General features: G+C 50.7%; 1 protein-coding gene and 1 long non-coding RNA gene across 2 annotated transcripts in view; both read right to left on the bottom strand.

Moving 5' to 3' along the window:
- Window positions 1-15458, bottom strand: part of LOC142905842 (dual specificity tyrosine-phosphorylation-regulated kinase 2-like) — a 64696-nt gene extending 49238 nt beyond the window's left edge. Inside the window, exons 1-4 of the mRNA XM_076053110.1 lie at window positions 15203-15458; window positions 14249-14385; window positions 9786-9932; window positions 9176-9314 (exon numbers count right to left, since the gene is read on the bottom strand). Coding sequence (XP_075909225.1) covers window positions 9176-9314; window positions 9786-9932; window positions 14249-14385; window positions 15203-15304 — 525 coding nt within the window. The 5' untranslated portion in view covers window positions 15305-15458. The remainder of the gene's footprint in view (window positions 1-9175; window positions 9315-9785; window positions 9933-14248; window positions 14386-15202) is intronic.
- A 1078-nt stretch (window positions 15459-16536) lies between these two features.
- On the bottom strand, window positions 16537-20705 carry LOC142905843 (uncharacterized). Its single transcript, XR_012929840.1, has 3 exons — window positions 20364-20705; window positions 19544-19583; window positions 16537-16734 (listed from the first exon to the last, which is right to left on the bottom strand). It is a non-coding gene; the product is annotated as an uncharacterized LOC142905843 (long non-coding RNA).
- Window positions 20706-23403: the final 2698 nt, after the last annotated feature.

The raw sequence follows: 23403 nt of genomic DNA, 5'->3' as shown, positions 1-23403 counted from the left end.
ACAGAACGTGAAGAACCAGTGGCATATTCGTCTACAGAATGTGAAGGATCAGTGGGATCTACAGCTACAGAACGTGAAGAACCAGTGGCATCTACATCTACAGAAAGTGAAGAACCAGTGGCATCTACATCTGCAGAACGTGAAGAACCAATGGCATATTCGTCTACAGAATGTGAAGGACCAGTGGCATCTACATCTACAGAACGTGAAGAACCAGTGGCATCTACATCTACAGAAAGTGAAGAACCAGTGGCATCTACATCTAAAGAAAGTGAAGGACTAGTGGCATCTGCGTCTACAGAATGTGACGAACCAGTGGCTTCTACATCTACAGAATGTGAAGAAGCAGTGGCATTTAAATCTACAGAACGTGAAGAACCAGTGGCATCTACATCTGTAGAACGTGATGAACCAGTGGCATCTACATCTACAGAACGTGAAGAACCAGTGGCATCTTCATCTACATAACGTGAAGAACCAGTGGCATATACATCTGCAGAACGTGAAAAACCAGTGGCATCTACATCTACAGAACGTAAAGAACCAGTGGCATCTTCATCTACAGAACGTGAATAACCAGTGGCATCTACAGAACGTGAAGAACCAGTGACATCTACATCTAAAGAACGTGAAGAACCAGTGGCATCTACATCTGTAAAACGTGACGAACCAGTGGCATCTACATCTGCAAAACGTGAAGAACCAGTGGCATCTACATCTACAGAACGTGAAGAACCAGTGGCATCTACATCTGCAGAACGTGAAGAACCAGTGGCATCTACATCTGTAGAACGTGACGAACCAGTGGCATCTACATCTACAGAACGTGAATAACCAGTGGCATCTACATCTACAGAACGTGAAGAACCAGTGGCATCTACATCTGCAGAACGTGAAGAACCAGTAGCATCTACATCTGTAAAACGTGAAGAACCAGTGGTATCTACATCTCCAGAACGTGAAGGACCAGTGGAATCTACATCTACAGAACGTGAAGAACCAGTGGCATCTACATCTGCAGAACGTTAAGAACCAGTGGCATCTACATCTGTAGAACGTGACGAACCGTTGGCATCTACATCTGCAGAACGTGAATAACCAGTGGCATCTACATCTACATCTACAGAACTTGGAGAACCAGTGGCATCCACATCTGAAGAACGTGAAGAACCAGTGGCATCTACATCTACGGAACGTGAGGGACCAGTGGCATCTACATCTACAGAACGTGAAGAACCAGTGGCGTCTACATCTACAGAACGTGAAGAACCAGTGACATATACATCTAAAGAACGTGAAGAACCAGTGGCATCTACGTCTACAGAACCTGAAGAACCAGTGGCATCTACATCTGTAGAACTTGACGAACCAGTGACATCTAAAGAACGTGAAGAACCAGTGGCATATTCGTCTACAGAATGTGAAGGACCAGTGGCATCTACAACTACAGAATGTGAAGGACCAGTGGCATCTACGTCTACAGAAAGTGAAGAACCAGTGGCATCTACGTCTACAGAACGTGAAGGACTAGTGGCATCTGCGTCTACAGAATGTGACGAACCAGTGGCTTCTACATCTACAGAATGTGAAGAAGCAGTGGCATTTAAATCTACAGAACGTGAAGAACCAGTGGCATCTACATCTGTAGAACGTGATGAACCAGTGGCATCTACATCTACAGAACGTGAAGAACCAGTGGCATCTTCATCTACATAACGTGAAGAACCAGTGGCATATACATCTGCAGAACGTGAAAAACCAGTGGCATCTACATCTACAGAACGTAAAGAACCAGTGGCATCTTCGTCTACAGAACGTGAATAACCAGTGGCATCTACATCTACAGAACGTGAAGAACCAGTGGCATCTACATCTGCAGAACGTGAAGAACCAGTGGCATCTACATCTGTAAAACGTGACGAACCAGTGGCATCTACATCTGCAAAACGTGATGAACCAGTGGCATCTACATCTACAGAAAGTGAAGAACCAGTGGCATCTACATCTAAAGAAAGTGAAGAACCAGTGGCATCTACGTCTACAGAACGTGAATGACCAGTGGCATCTGCGTCTACAGAATGTGAAGAACCAGTGGCATCTGCGTCTACAGAATGTAACGAACCAGTGGCTTCTACATCTACAGAATGTGAAGAACCAGTGGCGTCTACATCTACAGAACGTGAAGAACCAGTGACATCTACATCTGCAGACCGTGAAGAACCAGTGGCATCTACATCTGTAGAACGTGAAGAACCAGTGGCATCTACATCTACAGAACGTGAAGAACCAGTGACATCTACATCTAAAGAACGTGAAGAACCAGTGGCATCTACGTCTACAGAATGTGAAGGACCAGTGGCATCTACTTCTACAGAACGCGAAAAACCAGTGACATCTATATCTCCAGAACGTGAAGAACCAGTGGCATCAACATCTGTAGAACTTGACGAACCAGTGACATCTACATCTACAGAACGTGAAGAACCAGTGGCATATTCGTCTACAGAATGTGAAGGATCAGTGGGATCTACAGCTACAGAACGTGAAGAACCAGTGGCATCTACATCTACAGAAAGTGAAGAACCAGTGGCATCTACATCTGCAGAACGTGAAGAACTAATGGCATATTCGTCTACAGAATGTGAAGGACCAGTGGCATCTACATCTACAGAACGTGAAGAACCAGTGGCATCTACATCTACAGAAAGTGAAGAACCAGTGGCATCTACATCTAAAGAAAGTGAAGAACCAGTGGCATCTATGCCTACAGAACGTGAAGGACCAGTGGCATCTGCGTCTACAGAATGTGAAGAAGCAGTGGCATCTAAATCTACAGAAAGTGAAGAACCAGTGGCATCTACATCTGTAGAACGTGATGAACCAGTGGCATCTACATCTACAGAACGTGAAGAACCAGTGGCATCTTCATCTACATAACGTGAAGAACCAGTGGCATATACATCTGCAGAACGTGAAGACCCAGTGGCATTTACATCTACAGAACATGAAGAACCAGTGGCATCTTCGTCTACAGAACGTGAAGGAACAGTGACATCTACATCTGCAGAACGTGAAGAACCAGTGGCATCTACATCTACAGAACGTGAAGAACCAGTGGCATCTACATCTGCAGAACGTGAAGAATCAATGGCATATTCGTCTACAGAATGTGAAGGACCAGTGGCATCTACATCTGCAGAACGTGAAGAACCAGTGGCATCTACATCTACAGAAAGTGAAGAACCAGTGGCATCTACGTCTACAGAACGTGAATGACCAGTGGCATCTGCGTCTACAGAATATGAAGGACCAGTGGCATCTACATCTACAGAACGTGAAGAACCAGTGGCATCTACATCTACAGAAAGTGAAGAACCAGTGGCATCTACATCTAAAGAAAGTGAAGAACCAGTGGCATCTACGTCTACAGAACATGAATGACCAGTGGCATCTGCGTCTACAGAATGTGAAGAACCAGTGGCATCTGCGTCTACAGAATGTAACGAACCAGTGGCTTATACATCTACAGAATGTGAAGAACCAGTGGCGTCTACATCTACAGAACGTGAAGAACCAGTGACATCTACATCTGCAGACCGTGAAGAACCAGTGGCATCTACATCTGTAGAACGTGAAGAACCAGTGGCATCTACATCTACAGAACGTGAAGAACCAGTGGCATCTACGTCTACAGAATGTGAAGAATCAGTGGCATCTACATCTGCAGAGCGTGAAGAACCAGTGGCATCTACATCTGTAGAACGTAAAGAACCAGTGGCATCTACATCTACAGAACGTGAAGAACCAGTGACATCTACATCTAAAGAACGTGAAGAACCAGTGGCATATTCGTCTACAGAATGTGAAGGATCAGTGGCATCTACAGCTACAGAACGTGAAGAACCAGTGGCATCTACATCTACAGAAAGTGAAGAACCAGTGGCATCTACATCTACAGAAAGTGAAGAACCAGGGGCATCTACATCTAAAGAAAGTGAAGAACCAGTGGCATCTACGTCTACAGAACGTGAATGACCAGTGGCATCTGCGTCTACAGAATGTGAAGAACCAGTGGCATCTGCGTCTACAGAATGTAACGAACCAGTGGCTTCTACATCTACAGAATGTGAAGAACCAGTGGCGTCTACATCTACAGAACGTGAAGAACCAGTGACATCTATATCTCCAGAACGTGAAGAACCAGTGGCATCAACATCTGTAGAACTTGACGAACCAGTGACATCTACATCTACAGAACGTGAAGAACCCGTGGCATATTCGTCTACAGAATGTGAAGGATCAGTGGGATCTAGAGCTACAGAACGTGAAGAACCAGTGGCATCTACATCTACAGAAAGTGAAGAACCAGTGGCATCTACATCTGCAGAACGTGAAGAACCAATGGCATATTCGTCTACAGAATGTGAAGGACCAGTGGCATCTACATCTACAGAACGTGAAGAACCAGTGGCATCTACATCTACAGAAAGTGAAGAACCAGTGGCATCTACATCTAAAGAAAGTGAAGAACCAGTGGCATCTACGTCTACAGAACGTGAAGGACCAGTGGCATCTGCGTCTACAGAATGTGAAGAAGCAGTGGCATCTAAATCTACAGAAAGTGAAGAACCAGTGGCATCTACATCTGTAGAACGTGATGAACCAGTGGCATCTACATCTACAGAACGTGAAGAACCAGTGGTATCTTCATCTACATAACGTGAAGAACCAGTGGCATATACCTCTGCAGAACGTGAAGACCCAGTGGCATTTACATCTACAGAACATGAAGAACCAGTGGCATCTTCGTCTACAGAACGTGAAGGAACAGTGGCATCTACATCTGCAGAACGTGAAGAACCAGTGGCATCTACATCTACAGAACGTGAAGAACCAGTGGCATCTACTTCTGCAGAACGTGAAGAACCAGTGACATCTACATCTACAGAACGTGAAAAACCAGTGGAATCTGCATCGACAGAACGTGAAGGACCAGTGGCATCTACATTTACAGAACGTGAAAAACCAATGGCGTCTACATCTGCAGAACATGAAGAACCAGTGGCATCTATATCTGTAGAACGTGAAGAACCAGTGGCATCTGTGTCTACAGAACGTGAAGGACCAGTGGCATCTACATCTGCAGAACGTGAAGAACCAGTGGGATCTACATCTGTAGAACGTGACGAACCGTTGGCATGTACATCTGCAGAACGTGAAGAACCAGTGGCATCTACATCTACAGAACGTGGAGAACCAGTGGCATCTACATCTGCAGAACGTGAAGAACCAGTGGCATCTACATCTACGGAACGTGAGGGACCAGTGGCATCTACTTCTACAGAACGTGAAGAACCAGTGGCGTCTACATCTACAGAACGTGAAGAACCAGTGACATCTACATCTAAAGAACGTGAAGAACCATTGGCATCTACGTCTACAGAATGTGAAGGACCAGTGGCATCTACTTCTACAGAACGCGAAAAACCAGTGACATCTATATCTCCAGAACGTGAAGAACCAGTGGCATCTACATCTGTAGAACTTGACGAACCAGTGACATCTACATCTACAGAACGTGAAGAACCAGTGGCATATTCGTCTACAGAATGTGAAGGACCAGTGGCATCTACATCTACAGAACGTGAAGAACCAGTGGCATCTACATCTACAGAAAGTGAATAACCAGTGGCATCTACGTCTACCGAACGTGAAGGACTAGTGGCATCTGCGTCTACAGAATGTGACGAACCAGTGGCTTCTACATCTACAGAATGTGAAGAAGCAGTGGCATTTAAATCTACAGAACGTGAAGAACCAGTGGCATCTACATCTGTAGAACGTGATGAACCAGTGGCATCTACATCTACAGAACGTGAAGAACCAGTGGCATCTTCATCTACATAACGTGAAGAACCAGTGGCATATACATCTGCAGAACGTGAAAAACCAGTGGCATCTACATCTACAGAACGTAAAGAACCAGTGGCATCTTCGTCTACAGAACGTGAATAATCAGTGGCATCTACATCTACAGAACGTGAAGAACCAGTGACATCTACATCTAAAGAACGTGAAGAACCAGTGGCATCTACATCTGTAAAACGTGACGAACCAGTGGCATCTACATCTGCAAAACGTGAAGAACCAGTGGCATCTACATCTACAGAAAGTGAAGAACCAGTGGCATCTACATCTGGAGAACGTGAAGAACCAGTGGCATCTACATCTGTAGAACGTGACGAACCAGTGGCATCTACATCTACAGAACGTGAATAACCAGTGGCATCTACATCTACAGAACGTGAAGAACCAGTGGCATCTACATCTGCAGAACGTGAAGAACCAGTAGCATCTACATCTGTAAAACGTGACGAACCAGTGGCATCTACATCTGCAAAACGTGAAGAACCAGTGGTATCTACATCTCCAGAACGTGAAGGACCAGTGGAATCTACATCTACAGAACGTGAAGAACCAGTGGCATCTACATCTGCAGAACGTTAAGAACCAGTGGCATCTACATCTGTAGAACGTGACAAACCGTTGGCATCTACATCTGCAGAACGTGAATAACCAGTGGCATCTACATCTACAGAACTTGGAGAACCAGTGGCATCCACATCTGAAGAACGTGAAGAACCAGTGGCATATACATCTACGGAACGTGAGGGACCAGTGGCATCTACATCTACAGAACGTGAAGAACCAGTGGCGTCTACATCTACAGAACGTGAAGAACCAGTGACATCTACATCTAAAGAACGTGAAGAACCAGTGGCATCTACGTCTACAGAATGTGAAGGACCAGTGGCATCTACTTCTACAGAACACGAAAAACCAGTGACATCTATATCTCCAGAACGTGAAGAACCAGTGGCATCTACATCTGTAGAACTTGACGAACCAGTGACATCTACAGAACGTGAAGAACCAGTGGCATATTCGTCTACAGAATGTGAAGGACCAGTGGCATCTACAACTACAGAATGTGAAGGACCAGTGGCATCTACGTCTACAGAAAGTGAAGAACCAGTGGCATCTACGTCTACAGAACGTGAAGGACTAGTGGCATCTGCGTCTACAGAATGTGACGAACCAGTGGCTTCTACATCTACAGAATGTGAAGAAGCAGTGGCATTTAAATCTACAGAACGTGAATAACCAGTGGCATCTACATCTGTAGAACGTGATGAACCAGTGGCATTTACATCTACAGAACGTGAATAACCAGTGGCATCTTCATCTACATAACGTGAAGAACCAGTAGCATATACATCTGCAGAACGTGAAAAACCAGTGGCATCTACATCTACAGAACGTAAAGAACCAGTGGGATCTTCGTCTACAGAACGTGAATAACCAGTGGCATCTACATCTACAGAACTTGAAGAACCAGTGGCATCTACATCTGCAGAACGTGAAGAACCAGTGGCATCTACATCTGTAAAACGTGACGAACCAGTGGCATCTACATCTGCAAAACGTGAAGAACCAGTGACATCTACATCTACAGAACGTGAAGAACCAGTGGCATCTACATCTGCAGAACGTGAAGAACCAGTGGCATCTACATCTGTATAACGTGACGAACCAGTGGCATCTACATCTACAGAACGTGAATAACCAGTGGCATCTACATCTACAGAACGGGAAGAACCAGTGGCATCTACATCTGCATAACGTGAAGAACCAGTAGCATCTACATCTGTAAAACGTGACGAACCAGTGGCATCTACATCTGCAAAACGTGAAGAACCAGTGGTATCTACATCTCCAGAACGTGAAGAACCAGTGGCGTCTACATCTACAGAACGTGAAGAACCAGTGACATCTACATTTAAAGAACGTGAAGAACCAGTGGCATCGACGTCTACAGAATGTGAAGGACCAGTGGCATCTACATCTACAGAACGCGAAAAACCAGTGACATCTATATCTCCAGAACGTGAAGAACCAGTGGCATCTACATCTGTAGAACTTGATGAACCTGTGACATCTACATCTGCAGAACGTGAAGAATCAATGGCATATTCGTCTACAGAATGTGAAGGACCAGTGGCATCTACATCTAAAGAACGTGAAGAACCAGTGGCATCTACATCTACAGAAAGTGAAGAAGCAGTGGCATCTACATCTACAGAAAGTGAAGAACCAGTGGCATCTACGTCTACAGAACGTGAACGACCAGTGGCATCTGTGTCTACAGAATGTGAAGAACCAGTGGCATCTGCGTCTACAGAAAGTGACGAACCAGTGGCTTCTACATCTACAGAATGTGAAGAAGCAGTGGCATCTAAATCTACAGAACATGAAGAACCAGTGGCATCTACATCTGTAGAACGTGATGAACCAGTGGCGTCTACATCTACAGAACGTGAAGAACCAGTGGCATCTTCATCTACATAACGTGAAGAACCAGTGGCATATACATCTGCAGAACGTGAAAAACCAGTGGCATCTAAATCTACAGAACGTGAAGAACCAGTGGCATCTTCGTCTACAGAACGTGAAGGACCAGTGGCATCTACATCTGCAGAATGTGAAGAACCAGTGGCATCTACATCTTTCGAACGTGACGAACCAGTGGCATCTACATCTACAGAATGTGAAGGACCAGTGGCATCTACATCTACAGAACGCGAAAAACCAGTGACATCTATATCTCCAGAACGTGAAGAACCAGTGGCATCTACATCTGTAACCAGTGACATCTACATCTGCAGAACGTGAAGAAGCAATGGCATATTCGTCTCCAGAATGTGAAGGACCAGTGGCATCTACATCTACAGAACGTGAAGAACCAGTGGCATCTACATCTACAGAAAGTGAAGAACCAGTGGCATCTACATCAACAGAAAGTGAAGAACCAGTGGCATCTACATCTACAGAACGTGAAGGACCAGTGGCATCTACATCTACAGAACGTGAAGGACCAGTGGCATCTACATCTACAGAACGTGAAGGACCAGTGGCATCTACATCTACAGAGCGTGAAGAACCAGTGGCATCTACATCTGGAGAACGTGAAGGACCAGTGGCATCTACATCTACAGAACGTGAAGGACCAGTGGCATCTACATCTACAGAACGTGGAGGACCAGTTTCATCTACATCTGTCAGAGTGCCGAGCGTCGAAGCGAGCGTCCGCGCCCCCAGCCTGCCCTCCGCTCACCAGCTTTATGTCCCCGTGGACGATGCCCCGGGACTTGGCGTAGGCGAGGAAGCGGAGGATGCCCCTGGTGTAGGCCCTCGCGATGTCCTCGTCGATGTGCCCCTGCCCCATGTCTCTGAGCAGCCAATGGAGGTTCGTGCTGTGACGGGGAGACAGAGGCGTCAGCGATGCCCCTCTCTGTGGGTCTCTGTGGGTGGTGGTGTGGTGGTGGTGAGTGGGTGGTGATGGTGGTAGTGGTGATGGTGAGTGGTGGTGATGGTGGGTGAGTGAGTGGTGGTGGTAGTGGTGAGTGAGTGAGTGAGTGGTGGTGAGTGAGTAGGTGGTGGTGGTGGTGGTGATGGTGGTGATGGTGGTAGTAGTGATGGTGAGTGAGTGGTGGTGCTGGTGGTAGTGGTGATGGTGAATGAGTGAGTGAGTGGTGGTGGTGTTGGTGGTAGTGGTGATGGTGAGTGAGTGAGTGGTGGTGCTGGTGGTAGTGGTGATGGTGAGTGAGTGAGTCGTGGTGGTAGCGGTGATGATGGTGGTAGTCGTGATGGTAAGTGAGTGGTGGTGATGGCGGTAGTGGTGATGGTGAGTGAGTGAGTGGTGCTGGTGCTGGTGCTGTTCGTACCTCAACAGCTCCATGACAAGGCATTTATGTCCTCGGAAGGAGAAAGTCTCCAGGACTCTGGCAACGTTGAAGTCCACGTCGCTACGGTGGCTCTGCAGCTCCATGGACATCTGCATCTCCCTCAGCTGGTTCTCCTCTTGCATGGAGCTGCGCGCGAGTGAGCGAGTGCACAGAGAGAGACACAGAGACAGAGAGACAGAGAGTTTAGACATAACGTAGAGGAGGGATGGTGGTGATGGTGGGGAAGGGTGGTGGTGGTGTGGGGGTGGTGGTGGTAGTAGTCGTGATGGTGGTGGTAGTGTGGGGGTGGTGGTGGTGGTAGTGTGATGGTGATGGTGGTGGTAGTGTGATGGTGATGATGGTGGTGGTGGTGGTAGTGTGATGGTGGTCCGGCAAAACAACCCCCTACCTCCGTGCGGTGCCGGACGGGCAACTCTGTCGTGGAGAGTGCTGTGGGGAGAGGTCCAATTTTGATTGGCTCCTCCCCTCATGGCATATGTGTCCACCACAGGGGCTAAACGGGGGCTCTGGACGGGTGCGAGGGGCTGGTAACCCCTCCACCTTCAATTAATTACCACTAAACCACGAGTTAAACTGAAATATGTAACTAATAAGCTTGTGCCGGAGGCCCCGGGGGGCCAGGCATCTATGACGTCTCCTGGCCAAACCCCAATTGGCGGAGCCAGGAGATTGAATATCTACCCTCGGGGCTCCTCCAGAAACAACGAAAAGTCACTACGGGTGGCCACGTGGAATGTTCGAACGCTCACTGCGGAGGAGAGGCTGCCACTCCTCTGTCGGGAGCTGGACCGGTACCGCCTGGATCTCTGTGGCATTCAGGAGGTCCGGTGGACCGGCTCTGGCTCCTGCCACCATGAGGGGTGGACAGTCCTCTACTCGGGGCAGCAGACTGCCAAACAACAGGGTGTGGCTCTTCTTTTGAACAAAAGAATGAAGGGGGCGTGGGAGCGTGGCGGTGAGGTGTGGGAAGCTGTAAGTCCCAGGCTACTTTGGGCTCGCCTTCCCATCAACCGGAGGCGAGGAATGGTGGTCGTCGTTACTTATGCCCCCATTGAAGATGACCATCCGTGGAGGGATGCAGGCAAAGCCGATGAGTCAGATGCCTTCTATGACCTCCTGTCGCAGGTGCTGGCTAAAGTGGCCCCTCGGGATAGAGTCATCATGCTGGGTGAATTCAATGCCCGAGTTGGTCATGATACTGGCACCTGGTCTGGAGTGATTGGAGGGCAGGGGCCAGATCAGCTCAATAACAACGGTAGGAGGCTGCTAGATTGTTGTGCAGCCCATGGGCTTGTAATTACCAACACGCTGTTCCGGCATCGGCGCATCCACACAACATCATGAATGCATGCCGGGTCCAAGCAAGAACATCTGCTGGACTACATAGTGACGGACCAGCGGATGCGAGCCCATGTCCTTGACACCAGGACCTACCGTGGAGCTGATCTGCCCCCTGACCATCGACTAGTCATCTGTAAGATGCGCCTGCCATTCTTCCACTCCGATGGTGGGTATTCACCCAGGACCCCATTCCAACCTAAAGTGGCCTGGTCTCAGTTATCTGATGAAAGTTGCAAGTGAGAATTTCATCATCGCTTGCGGCTGGGATTGGCATCGTCCCTGACTCCTCCTGATGTCGAGGATAAATGGGCGAGGTTTAGGACTGTGACTCATGCAGCTGCAATGGCTGCTTTGGGTACGCGGTCCAGACCTCCCCAGAGACCCTGGCTGACAGAGGAGGTGTTCAGGATGGTTGAGAAAAAGCGACAGGCCCACTGTCATCGGTTACAGAATCCCACGTCAGAGAATGAGGAGGCTTACCGCAGCCTTCACTCGGAGGTTCGGAGAGCCGTGAGGCGCTGCAAGGATGGGTGGTGGTCGCGGGTTGCTGAGGAGATGGAGTCTGCCTCAGTGGCCCGTGATCACAAATCTCTATTTAACTCCATCAAAAAAGTAATCTGCAGCGCCACACCTATTACCATCATTAGGGGAAAAAACGGTGACCCAATCTCCAACCCCCAGGAACAGGTTTGCAGATTTGCTGAGCATTTCTGTGAGGTCCTGGGGGAGGGAAAATCCCTCAGCCAGGAAAACATTGTGGCACAAAGTGAGGATGACCCTGCTGAGACTGCGGTGCCTCAAATATTGGAAGAAGTCACCCCCTGTGAGTGGCTGGCTGAGGTGCCATATGTTGAGGAAGTACTGAAGGCAATCCGAAGTCTGAGACGAGGAAAGGCAGCGGGCAGAGATGATCTCCCAAGCGAAATGCTGAGGGAGGGCGGCGTTTGTGCACAGACTGCCCTATATGACATCATAACAACAGTCTGGACCACTGGACGGGTTCCGCAGGATTGGAAGGATGCCCTGGTGGTCCCCCTTTTTAAGAAGGGGGACCGCACAGACTGTAACAACTACAGGGGCATCTCACTCCTCAGTGTGCCGGGAAAGGTCCTGGCAAGGATTATTCAACATCGCCTTGCCAGGCACGCTGAGGAGAGGCTTGCGGAGTCCCAATGTGGTTTCAGGAAAGGGCGGTCCTGCACAGATGCCATATTTTCTGTCCGTCTGCTACAGCAGAGGTGTAGGAAATTCCAACAAGACCTACATCTCTGCTTTATTGACCTGGTCAAGGCCTATGATACCATCAGTAGGCCTGGGCTCTGGGTTGTTCTTCGTGCTTTTGGAGTACCTGACGCTCTGCTCACGATCATTAAGGACCTTCATGATGGTGAGCGGGCCCGGGTAAAACTACGTGGCCGGGAGTCAGAGCCATTCCCTGTTAACCTTGGGGTGCGACAGGGATGTCCTCTGGCTCCCCCATTATTTAACATCTATTTTGACCACGTAGTTCGTGAAGCCTGCAATAGCTGTACCGGGGGAATCTCCATATAGTACAGATATAATGGGAGGCTGATCGACGCCCGGGTGCGGTCAAGGGATGGCTCCCTATAGCTCAACCACGTTATGTATGCTGATGATTTGGTAATAGCTGCTCATTCAGAGGAGGAGTTGGAGACGCTGCTGCTGAGACAGGAGCGTGCCACTAAGAGGTGGGGCCTTACCATCAGCCCCACCAAAACTAGCACCTGCCTGGGTATTTTGTGCCATCGGACACTCCACCCCCACAACTCTCAATCGGTGATGGGGCAGTTGTGGAGAGAGTGGAGAGTTTCCCATACCTGGGCAGTGTGCTTATGACTGGCTCCAGTTTAACAGCAGAGGTCTCTCTCCGAATCAGTCGAGCGGCAATATATTTTCATCGGTTGCGTAACGCTGTGAGGAAGCTACCTGGTCTGTCGCTCCGCACTAAGCTTCAGGTCTTCTCAGCCACGGTCATTCCCTCCCTTCTCTATGCTTGCGAAACGTGGAACCCCTAATGGAACATCTTCGCCGGTTAGAAACATTTAGGCTGACCTGCCTACGTTCCATCCTGGGTTTAACCAGACTGGATTGTGTGAGGAGCTCACAAATCCTTGAAAGATCTGGGCAAGGTCCCATCGATGAGCTCCTCCGGCGGGGAAGGCTGCGATGGCTGGATCATGCCGAAACAGCTTTTGTTCGGCCGGATTGAGGGGGCTAGGCGGGCGCGGCACGGGCTAGAGAAGAGATGGAGTGATGTGGTACAGGAGGACGTGGAGCTGAGTGGACTTGCCAATGACTGGTACCAGCGGTGTCAAGATCGGCCTCTGTGGAGGAGGCTCGTGAAGGACGCTACTGGGCAGTTGGAGGTAGTCGCCCTCCAACAACAACGGAGGGCGGAGGAGCGACACTCAGAATAACGAGCGGAGTGCCGGGTGGCTAAAGCACAGCAGGTTGGCACAGTAGGGGGCAAAGGTGGTGCATCAGCCAGTCATCTCAGTCAGTCGACCCGTGGCACCTGGGTCTGCCCCGTGACCTCCTGCCAGCGGGCGTTCGACACTTCACGTGGCCTCAGGGTGCACATAGCCTGGCACAAGCGTCGTGGTGACGTCACCGCCACTTAGTGGCGAATGGCGGTTGTTGTTGTTGTGATGGTGGTGGTGGTAGTGTGATGGTGGTAGTGTGGTGGTGGTAGTGAGAGAGGGGTGGTGGCAGTGGTCGTGATGGTGGTGGTAGTGTGATGGTGGTGGTGGTAGTGTGATGGTGGTGGTGATGGTGGTGGCAGTGGTCGTGATGGTGGTGGTAGCGAGAGAGGGGTGGTGGTAGTGTGATGGTGGTGATGGTGGTGGCAGTGGTGGTGGTGATGGGGGTGGCAGTGGTCGTGATGGTGGTGGGTGCTCGAGCGAGTCAAGTAAAGGATGTTTCAGCCATAGTTTGTTATTGTTGTCACTGTGAGTGTTAGCTCACAGTGACAACAGCAGTCCCATAGTTGGCCCATTGTTGTTGTTGACATCGTTGTTGTTGTTGTTGTTGGTGCTGCTGCTGCTGCTGTTGACTGCACCGCTGCACCAGGGCCCACTCACTTGGAGGGCGAGGCGAGGATCTTGAGCGCCACCATTGTTCGAGTCTTGTGGTCCAGACACTGCACCACCACGCCCTGTCCGCCATGCCCAATCGTCTCGTTCAGCTCGAAGCGGTAGTAGAAGTGCTCGTTCTGGACCTTGCAGGGGTCACGAGGGAGGTCACGCGGAGTGGTCAGGGTGAAGGTCAAAGTGGGGTCACGGGGAGGTCACGGGAAGCATCAGGGTGAAGGTCAAATTGGGGGTCTGTGTGTGTCTGTGTGTGTGGGGAGTGGTGGTGCAGCGGTTAGCGTTACGCTGCGTTATCAACCTGGCGACCCGGGGTTCGATTCCCACTCACGGCCAACACCAACAGTGACGATTATCTGAACCGGTCCCGGGCCTCCCCTAGGTCGACTCAGCCTCAAATGAGTAGCTGGTGCGGTGTGTAAACATCGCCACTGGGGAGACAAAGGCGGTCGGGCGTGGTGCTGGCCACCCACCCCCTCGTGTAACGTTCTGGCCTTCATAGGTGCTCGCTAACAGCACTTGCCCCTACAGTCTGTGAAGGCTATATAGGGGATCTTTGTCTTTGTCTTGTGTGTGAGTCTCACAGGGATGTAGTTGTGTGTGTGTCTGTGTGTGTCGGTGTGTGTCTGTGTCTGTGTGTGTCTGTGTGTGTCTGTGTGTGTCTGTGTGTGTGTCTGTGTGTGTGTGTCTGTGTGTGTGTGTCTGTGTCTGTGTGTGTCTGTGTGTGTCTGTGTCTGTGTGTATGTGTCTGTGTGTGTCTGTGTGTGTCTGTGTTTGTGTGTGTGGCTGTGTGAGTGTCTGTATGTGTCTGTGTGTGTCTGTGTGTATGTGTGTGTCTGTGTGTCTGTGTGTGTGAGTATCACAAGGATGTAGTTGTGTGTGTCTGTGTGTGTGTGTCTGTGTATGTGTGTGTGTGTCTGTGTGTGTGTGTGACTGTGTGAGTCTCACAAGGATGTAGTTGTTATCGTCGTCGTCATATCCTCCATTGGCCACGCCCCCTCGGCTTTCCTCCTCCCCCTCGTCCAAAGTAAAAAACCAAACCGCGTCCATGGCAGCGAGCTCCAGCTTCTGGCGCTTCGTCAGGGAAGTCTTGAAGATACGCTGGATCGCTGCACACGTGACAACAACAACAACATCAGCCACAACAACTGAAGCTATCAACTTGTTTTGTATACACAAACCGCGCTATGCCCCCCCCCCCAAAGTGGCTGGTGTCATCATCATCGTCGTCATCATCACCGTCGTCATCATCGTCATCATCATCATCGTTATCATCACGTGGCAGACAAATGCTCTAAACGCATTTTTCTACAGACTCAAAGAGACCCACAGAGACTCATTGAGACCCACAGAGACCCACAGAGACTCATAGAGACCCACAGAGAGCCACAGAGACCCACTGACACCCACAGAGACTCACAGAGACTCACCAGAGACCTTTACTAATGCAGAGGAGTCAAATGGAAACGTGTCGTCAGGTGTGCCGTCCGGCGCGATGGCGTCACGAAACGTGACGTCATGCGCGCCGGGCGGCTCCATGACGTCACGTCTCCCCTTGGTATAAAAAGGGGAACCCCGTGACGTAGGCGGGGTCGTTGCTGGAGCCAGGGCTCGGAGTAGGGTGGAACGGGGGGAGCCAGGGGCAAGAGGGTAGGAGTAGGGGATAGCACAGCGTACAGGGCTGGAGGTGACCGCGCTCCTCGGTCGGCCGGGTTGGCTGAACCCACGGTCGGACGCAGAGGAGGCAGCACGGGGCAGCCGGCTGTGACGGGGGGGCTAGTGGGACGTAGCCCGGGACCCCTGGGGAAGTTGTTACACCCTCGTGTACTGTAATAAGCTTCGAGTAAACTTACGGCGAAAGCCCCTAAACCTCCGAGTCGTCGGGAACCCTTCAACGCTAATGTAGACCCACGTACGAAAGTTAAACTTCTTTTTGGGTCTGGGTGTCTCTGTGGGTCTCTGTGTGTCTACGGGTGTATCTGTGTGTCTCTGTGTGTCTATGAGTGTCTATGGGTGTATGTGGGTGTCTATGAGTGTCTCTGTGTGTCTATGGGTGTCTCTGTCTATGGTTGTCAGTGTATGTCTATGGGTGTCTCTGTGTATCTATGGGTGTCTCTGTGAGTATCTCCCCGCTCAACATTTAGAGGAATCAACATCACCACGCTTGTATCCAAGTGTTATTTGGCTGCTGCTATGCATTTCCACGCGACAGCGACAATGATGATGACGACGATGATGATGATGACGACGATGATGACGGCGATGATGATGACGACGATGATGATGACAATGATATCAGCCCACTTGGTTGAGCTGCTTTGATCTGAGCTGCCATCATTCTTAGACATTGATGATTCTCCTGCTCCTCTCTCGTTCTTACCTTTGGGTGATTTGGGGCGGATTAACGTGGAGCTGGCGGTCAGTGCACTCCACCTGGTGATAGGCGGAGGCTGCCTCCCGCTCGGTCCAGCTTGCCTCGTCTACACGCACACAAATTCATACATACATACACAACAACAACCGCCATTCGCCACTAAGTGGCGGTGACGTCACCACGACGCTTGTGCCAGGCTATGTGCACCGTGAGGCCACGTGAAGTGTCGAACGCCCGCTGGCAGGAGGTCACGGGGCAGACCCAGGTGCCACGGGTCGACTGACTGAGATGACTGGCTGATGCACCACCTGTGCCCCCTACTGTGCCAACCTGCTGTGCTTTAGCCACCCGGCGCTCCGCTCGTTGTTCTGAGCGTCGCTCCTCCGTCCTCCGTTGTTGTTGGAGGGCGACTGCCTCCAACTGCCCAGTAGCATCCTTCACGAGCCTCCTCCACAGAGGCCGATCTTGACACCGCTGGTACCAGTCATCGGCAAGTCCACTCAGCTCCACGTCCTCCTGTACCACATCACTCCATCTCTTCTCTAGCCCGTGCCGCGCCCGCTTAGCCCCCTCAATCCGGCCAAACAAAAGCTGTTTCGGCATGCGGTGGCTGGGCATGCGGGCTACATGACCCAGCCATCGCAGCCTTGCCTACCGAAGGAGCTCACCGATGGGACCCTGCCCAGATCTTTCAAGGATTTGTGAGCTCCTCACACAATCCAGTCTGGTTAAACCCAGGATGGATCGTAGGCAGGCCAGTCTAAATGTTTCTAACCAGCGAAGATGTTCCATTAGGGGGGTCCACGTTTCGCAAGCGTAGAGAAGGGAGGGAATGACCGTGGCCGAGAAGACCTGAAGCTTAGTGCGGAGCGACAGACCAGGTAGCTTCCACACAGCGTTACGCAACCGATGAAAATATATTGCCGCTCGACTGATTCGGAGTGAGACCTCTGCTGTTAAACTGGAGCCAGTCATAAGCACACTGCCCAGGTATGGGAAACTCTCCACTCTCTCCACAACTGCCCCATCACCGATTGGGAGTTGTGGGGGTGGAGTGTCCGATGGTACAAAATACCCAGGCAGGTGCTTAGTTTTGGTGGGGCTGATGGTAAGGCCCCACCTCTTAGTGGCACGCTCCTGTCTCAGCAGCAGCGTCTCCAACTCCTCCTCTGACTGAGCAGCTATTACCAAATCATCAGCATACATAACGTGGTTGAGTAATAGGGAGCCATCCCTTGACCGCACCCGGGCATCGATTAGCCTCCCATTATATCTGTACCATATGGAGATTCCCCCGGTACAGCTATTGAAGGCTTCACGAACTACGTGGTCAAAATAGATGTTAAATAATGTGGGAGCCAGAGGACATCCCTGTCGCACCCCAAGGTGTACAGGGAATGGCTCTGACTCCCGGCCACGTAGTTTTACCCGGGCCCGCTCACCATCATGAAGGTCCTTAATGATCGTGAGCAGAGGGTCAGGTACTCCAAAAGCACGAAGAACGACCCAGAGCCCAGGCCTACTGATGGTATCATAGGCCTTGACCAGGTCAATAAAGCAGAGATGTAGGTCTTGTTGGAATTCCCTACACCTCTGCTGTAGCAGACGGACAGAAAATATGGCATCTGTGCAGGACCGCCCTTTCCTGAAACCGCATTGGGGCTCCGCAAGCCTCTCCTCAGCGTGCCTGGCAAGGCGATGTTGAATAATCCTTGCCAGGACCTTTCCCGGCACACTGAGGAGTGAGATGCCCCTGTAGTTGTTACAGTCTGTGCGGTCCCCCTTCTTGAAAAGGGGGACCACCAGGGCATACACACACACATACACACACACATACACATATACACACATATATACACATACACGCATACACACACATTCATACATACACACACATACACACATACACATTCATACACACACACATATACACAGACATACACACATACATACACACATACATACACATTCCTACACACATACACATTCATAGATACATATATACACACACATACACACATACACACACATACATACACATTCACACACACACATACACATTCATACATACATATATACACACACATACATATATATGTATATATGTATACATATATGGGTGGTGTTTGTAAGTGTGAGTGGTGTTCACAGGTGTGGGTGGTGTTTGTAAGTGTGGGTGGTGTTTGTAAGTGAGGGTGGTGTTTGTAATAGTGGATGGTGTTTGTAAGTGTGAGTGGTGTTTGTAAGTGAGGGTGGTGTTCGTAAGTGAGGGTGGTGTTTGTAAGTGAGGGTGGTGTTCGTAAGTGAGGGTGGTGTTTGTAAGTGAGGGTGGTGTTTGTAATAGTGGATGGTGTTTGTAAGTGAGGGTGGTGTTCGTAAGTGAGGGTGGTGTTCGTAAGTGAGGGTGGTGTTTGTAAGTGAGGGTGGTGTTTGTAAGTGAGGGTGGTGTTGTAAGTGTGGGTGGTGTTCGTAAGTGTGGATGGTGTTTGTAAGTGAGGGTGGTGTTTGTAAGTGAGGGTGGTGTTCGTAAGTGAGGGTGGTGTTTGTAAGTGAGGGTGGTGTTTGTAAGTGAGGGTGGTGTTGTAAGTGTGGGTGGTGTTCGTAAGTGTGGGTGGTGTTTGTAAGTGAGGGTGGTGTTTGTAAGTGTGGGTGGTGTTTGTAAGTGTGGGTGGTGTTTGTAAGTGTGGGTGGTGTTTGTAAGTGAGGGTGGTGTTTGTAAGTGAGGGTGGTGTTTGTAAGTGTGAGTGGTGTTTGTAAGTGTGGATGGTGTTTGTAAGTGTGGGTGGTGTTTGTAAGTGAGGGTGGTGTTCGTAAGTGAGGGTGGTGTTTGTAAGTGAGGGTGGTGTTTGTAAGTGTAGGTGGTGTTTGTAAGTTAGGGTGGTGTTCATATGTTGAGTGGAGGGGGCCACGCCTACCTGCATGGCGTTGCTGTGCTCCGTAAATCTCTCGGCGTCTCTGCGTGGAGAGTGGAGAGTGGGGAGAGTCAGGCAGAGTTCAGTAGAGGGCGATTGCACCGCTACCACGTGGACTCACATTGTTAGCACGGACTCACGCACCACAAACCCACATCCTCACCACGAACCCACCAACCCTCACCAAGAACCCACATCCTCACCACGAACCCTCACAACTCACCACAAACCCACATCTACACCACAAACCCTCACAACTCACCACAAACCCACATCCTCACCACGAACCCTCACAACTCACCACAAACCCAAACCTACACCACGAACCCTCACAACTCGCCACAAACCCACATCCTCACCACGAACCCACACAACTCACCACAAACCCACATTCTCACCACGAACCCACACAACTCACCACAAACCCACATCCTCACCACTAACCCACACATCAAACCAAGAACCCACATCCTCACCACGAACCCACACAACTCACCACGAACCCACATCCTCACCACGAACCCACACAACTCACCACGAACCCACACAACTCACCACAAACCCACATCATCACCACGAATCCACACAACTCACCACGAACCCACATCCTCACCACGGACTCTCACAACTCACCATGAATCCTCACCACGGACACCCACACTCACCAATAAGCCACAATAAGGACCCACACAACTCACCACGAACCAACACTCTCACCAAGAACCCACACAACTCACCACGGATCCACAACACGGACCCACACAACTCACCACAGACCCAGACAACTCACCACAGACCCACAACACTGACCCACACAACTCACCACGTCAATGGCTTCAGCAGAAGGTGCTCAGCGATTAGAATGATGAAGAATCTGAAGATGTCGACGCTAAAGACGAAAAAGCAGCCGCCTCCTTCACGTCCGTCTCGAACTGTGACGAGCCACGTGGCCACGTGACGTCACCGATGACGTTCAGTGCGAGGGAAGTGACCACGCCCACGCCAAGCCACGCCCACGCGGAGCCACGCCCCTGCCGAATGACGTGGATAACGCGGCCACGCCCCCGGCAGCCGGGCGCCCCCAAATCTACAGCTTCTACTTCCGCTTCCGGGTCGGGACGAGTGGAGGCGGTGGCGGGAAAATCTGAACCCTGTCTGGGCCTCCTCAAGGTCGACTCAGCCTGAAGGTGCCCACACGGGGCTCTGTGTGGTGAGTCTGTGGGTCTCTGTGTGGTGAGTCTGTGGGTCTCTGTGTGGTGAGTCTGTGGGTCTCTGTGTGGTGAGTCTGTGGGTCTCTGTGTGGTGAGTCTGTGGGTCTCTGTGTGGTGAGTCTGTGGGTCTCTGTGTGATGAGTCTGTGGGTCTCTGTGTGGTGAGTCTGTGGGTCTCTGTGTGGTGAGTCTGTGGGTCTCTGTGTGGTGAGTCTGTGGGTCTCTGTGTGGTGAGTCTGTGGGTCTCTGTGTGGTGAGTCTGTGGGTCTCTGTGTGGTGAGTCTGTGGGTGTCTGTGTGGTGAGTCTTTGGGTCTCTGTGTGGTGAGTCTGTGGGTCTCTGTGTGGTGAGTCTGTGGGTCTCTGTGTGGTGAGTCTGTGGGTCTCTGTGTGGTGAGTCTGTGGGTCTCTGTGTGGTGAGTCTGTGGGTCTCTGTGTGGTGAATCTGTGGGTCTCTGTGTGGTGAATCTGTGGGTCTCTGTGTGGTGAGTCTGTGGGTCTCTGTGTGGTGAATCTATGGGTCTCTGCGTGGTGAGTCTGTGGGTCTCTGCGTGGTGAGTCTGTGGGTCTCTGCGTGGTGAGTCTGTGGGTCTCTGTGTGGTGAGTCTGTGTATCACTGTGTGGTGAGTCTGTGTATCACTGTGTGATGAGTCTGTGGTTATCTGTGTGGTGAGTCTGTGGGTCTCTGTGGTGAGTCTATGGGTCTCTGTGTGGTGAGTCTGTGGGTCTCTATGCGGTGAGTCTGTGGGTGTCTGTGTGGTGAGTCTGTGGGTCTCTGTGCGGTGAGTCTGTGGGTCTCTGTGTGGTGAGTCTGTGGGTCTCTGTGTGGTGAGTCTATGTGTCTCTGTGTGATGAGTCTATGTGTCTCTGTGTGATGAGTCTGTGGGTCTCTGTGTGGTGAGTCTGTGTGTCTCTGTGTGATGAGTCTGTGGGTCTCTGTGTGATGAGTCTGTGGGTCTCTGTGTGGTGAGACAGTGGGTCTCCGTGTGGTAAGTCTGTGGGTCTCTGTGTGGTGAGTCTATGGGTCTCTTTGTGATGAGTCTATGTGTTTCTGTGTGATGAGTCTGTGGGTCTCTGTGTGGTGAGTCTATGGGTCTCTGTGTGATGAGTCTATGTGTCTCTGTGTGATGAGTCTGTGGGTCTCTGTGTGGTGAGTCTGTGGGTCTCTGTGTGGTGAGTCTGTGGGTTTCTGTGGTGAGTCAGTGGGTCTCCGTGTGGTGAGTCTGTGGGTCTCTGTGTGGTGAGTCTATGGATCTCTGTGTGGTGAGTCTGTGGGTGTCTGTGTGGTGAGTCTGTAGGTCTCTGTGTGGTGAGTCTATTGGTGTCTGTGTGTGGTGAGTCTGTGGGTCTCTGTACGGTGAGTCTCTGGGTGTTTGTGGTGAGTCTATGGGTCTCTGTGTGGTGAGTCTGTGTGTCTCTGTGTGATGAGTCTGTGGGTCTCTGTGTGATGAGTCTGTGGGTCTCTGATGAGTCAGTGGGTCTCTGTGTGGTGAGTCTATGGGTCTCTTTGTGATGAGTCTATGTGTCTCTGTGTGATGAGTCTGTGGGTCTCTGTGTGGTGAGTCCGTGGGTCTCTGTGTGGTGAGTCTGTGGGTCTCTGTGTGGTGAGTCTATGGGTCTCTTTGTGATGAGTCTATGTGTCTCTGTGTGATGAGTCTGTGGGTCTCTGTGTGGTGAGTCTGTAGGTCTCTGTGTGGTGAGTCTGTTGGTGTCTGTGTGTGGTGAGTCTGTGGGTCTCTGTGCGGTGAGTCTCTGGGTGTTTGTGGTGAGTCTATGGGTCTCTGTGTGGTGAGTCTGTGTGTCTCTGTGTGATGAGTCTGTGGGTCTCTGTGTGATGAGTCTGTGGGTCTCTGATGAGTCAGTGGGTCTCTGTGTGGTGAGTCTATGGGTCTCTTTGTGATGAGTCTATGTGTCTCTGTGTGATGAGTCTGTGGGTCTCTGTGTGGTGAGTCCGTGGGTCTCTGTGTGGTGAGTCCGTGGGTCTCTGTGTGGTGAGTCTGTGGGTCTCTGTGTGGTGAGTCTGTAGGTCTCTGTGTGGTGAGTCTGTGGGTCTCTGTGTGGTGAGTCTGTGGGTCTCTTTGTGGTGAGACTGTGGGTCTCTGTGTGGTGAGTCTATCGGTCTCTGTGTGGTGAGTCTGTGGGTCTCTGTGTGGTGAGTCTGTGGGTCTCTGTGTGGTGAGTCTGTGGGTCTCTGTGTGGTTAGTCTGTGGGTCTCTGTGTGGTGAGTCTGTGTGTCTCTGTGTGATGAGTCTATGGGTCTATGTGTGGTGAGTCTGTGTGTATCTGTGTGGTGAGTCTGTGGGTCTCTGTGTGGTGAGTCTGTGGGTCTCTGTGTGGTGAGTCTGTGGGTCTCTGTGTGATGAGTCTATGGGTCTCTGTGTGGTGAGTCTGTGGGACTCTGTGTGGTGAGTCTGTAGGTCTCTGTGTGGTGAGTCTGTGGGTCTCTGTGTGGTGAGTCTGTGGGTCTCTTTGTGGTGAGACTGTGGGTCTCTGTGTGGTGAGTCTATCGGTCTCTGTGTGGTGAGTCTGTGGGTCTCTGTGTGGTGAGTCTGTGGGTCTCTTTTTGGTGAGTCTGTGGGTCTCTGTGTGGTGAGTCTGTGTGTCTCTGTTTGATGAGTCTATGGGTCTCTGTGTGGTGAGTCTCTGGGTATCTGT

Source organism: Petromyzon marinus, chromosome 59, assembly GCF_048934315.1.
Source record: "Petromyzon marinus isolate PM22_M1 ecotype Great Lakes invasive population chromosome 59, UKy_Petmar_22M1.pri1.0, whole genome shotgun sequence".
Lineage (NCBI taxonomy): Eukaryota > Metazoa > Chordata > Hyperoartia > Petromyzontiformes > Petromyzontidae > Petromyzon > Petromyzon marinus.
The sequence above is the reverse complement of the archived record's forward strand: the minus strand, read 5'-3'. Positions and strand labels throughout refer to the sequence as shown.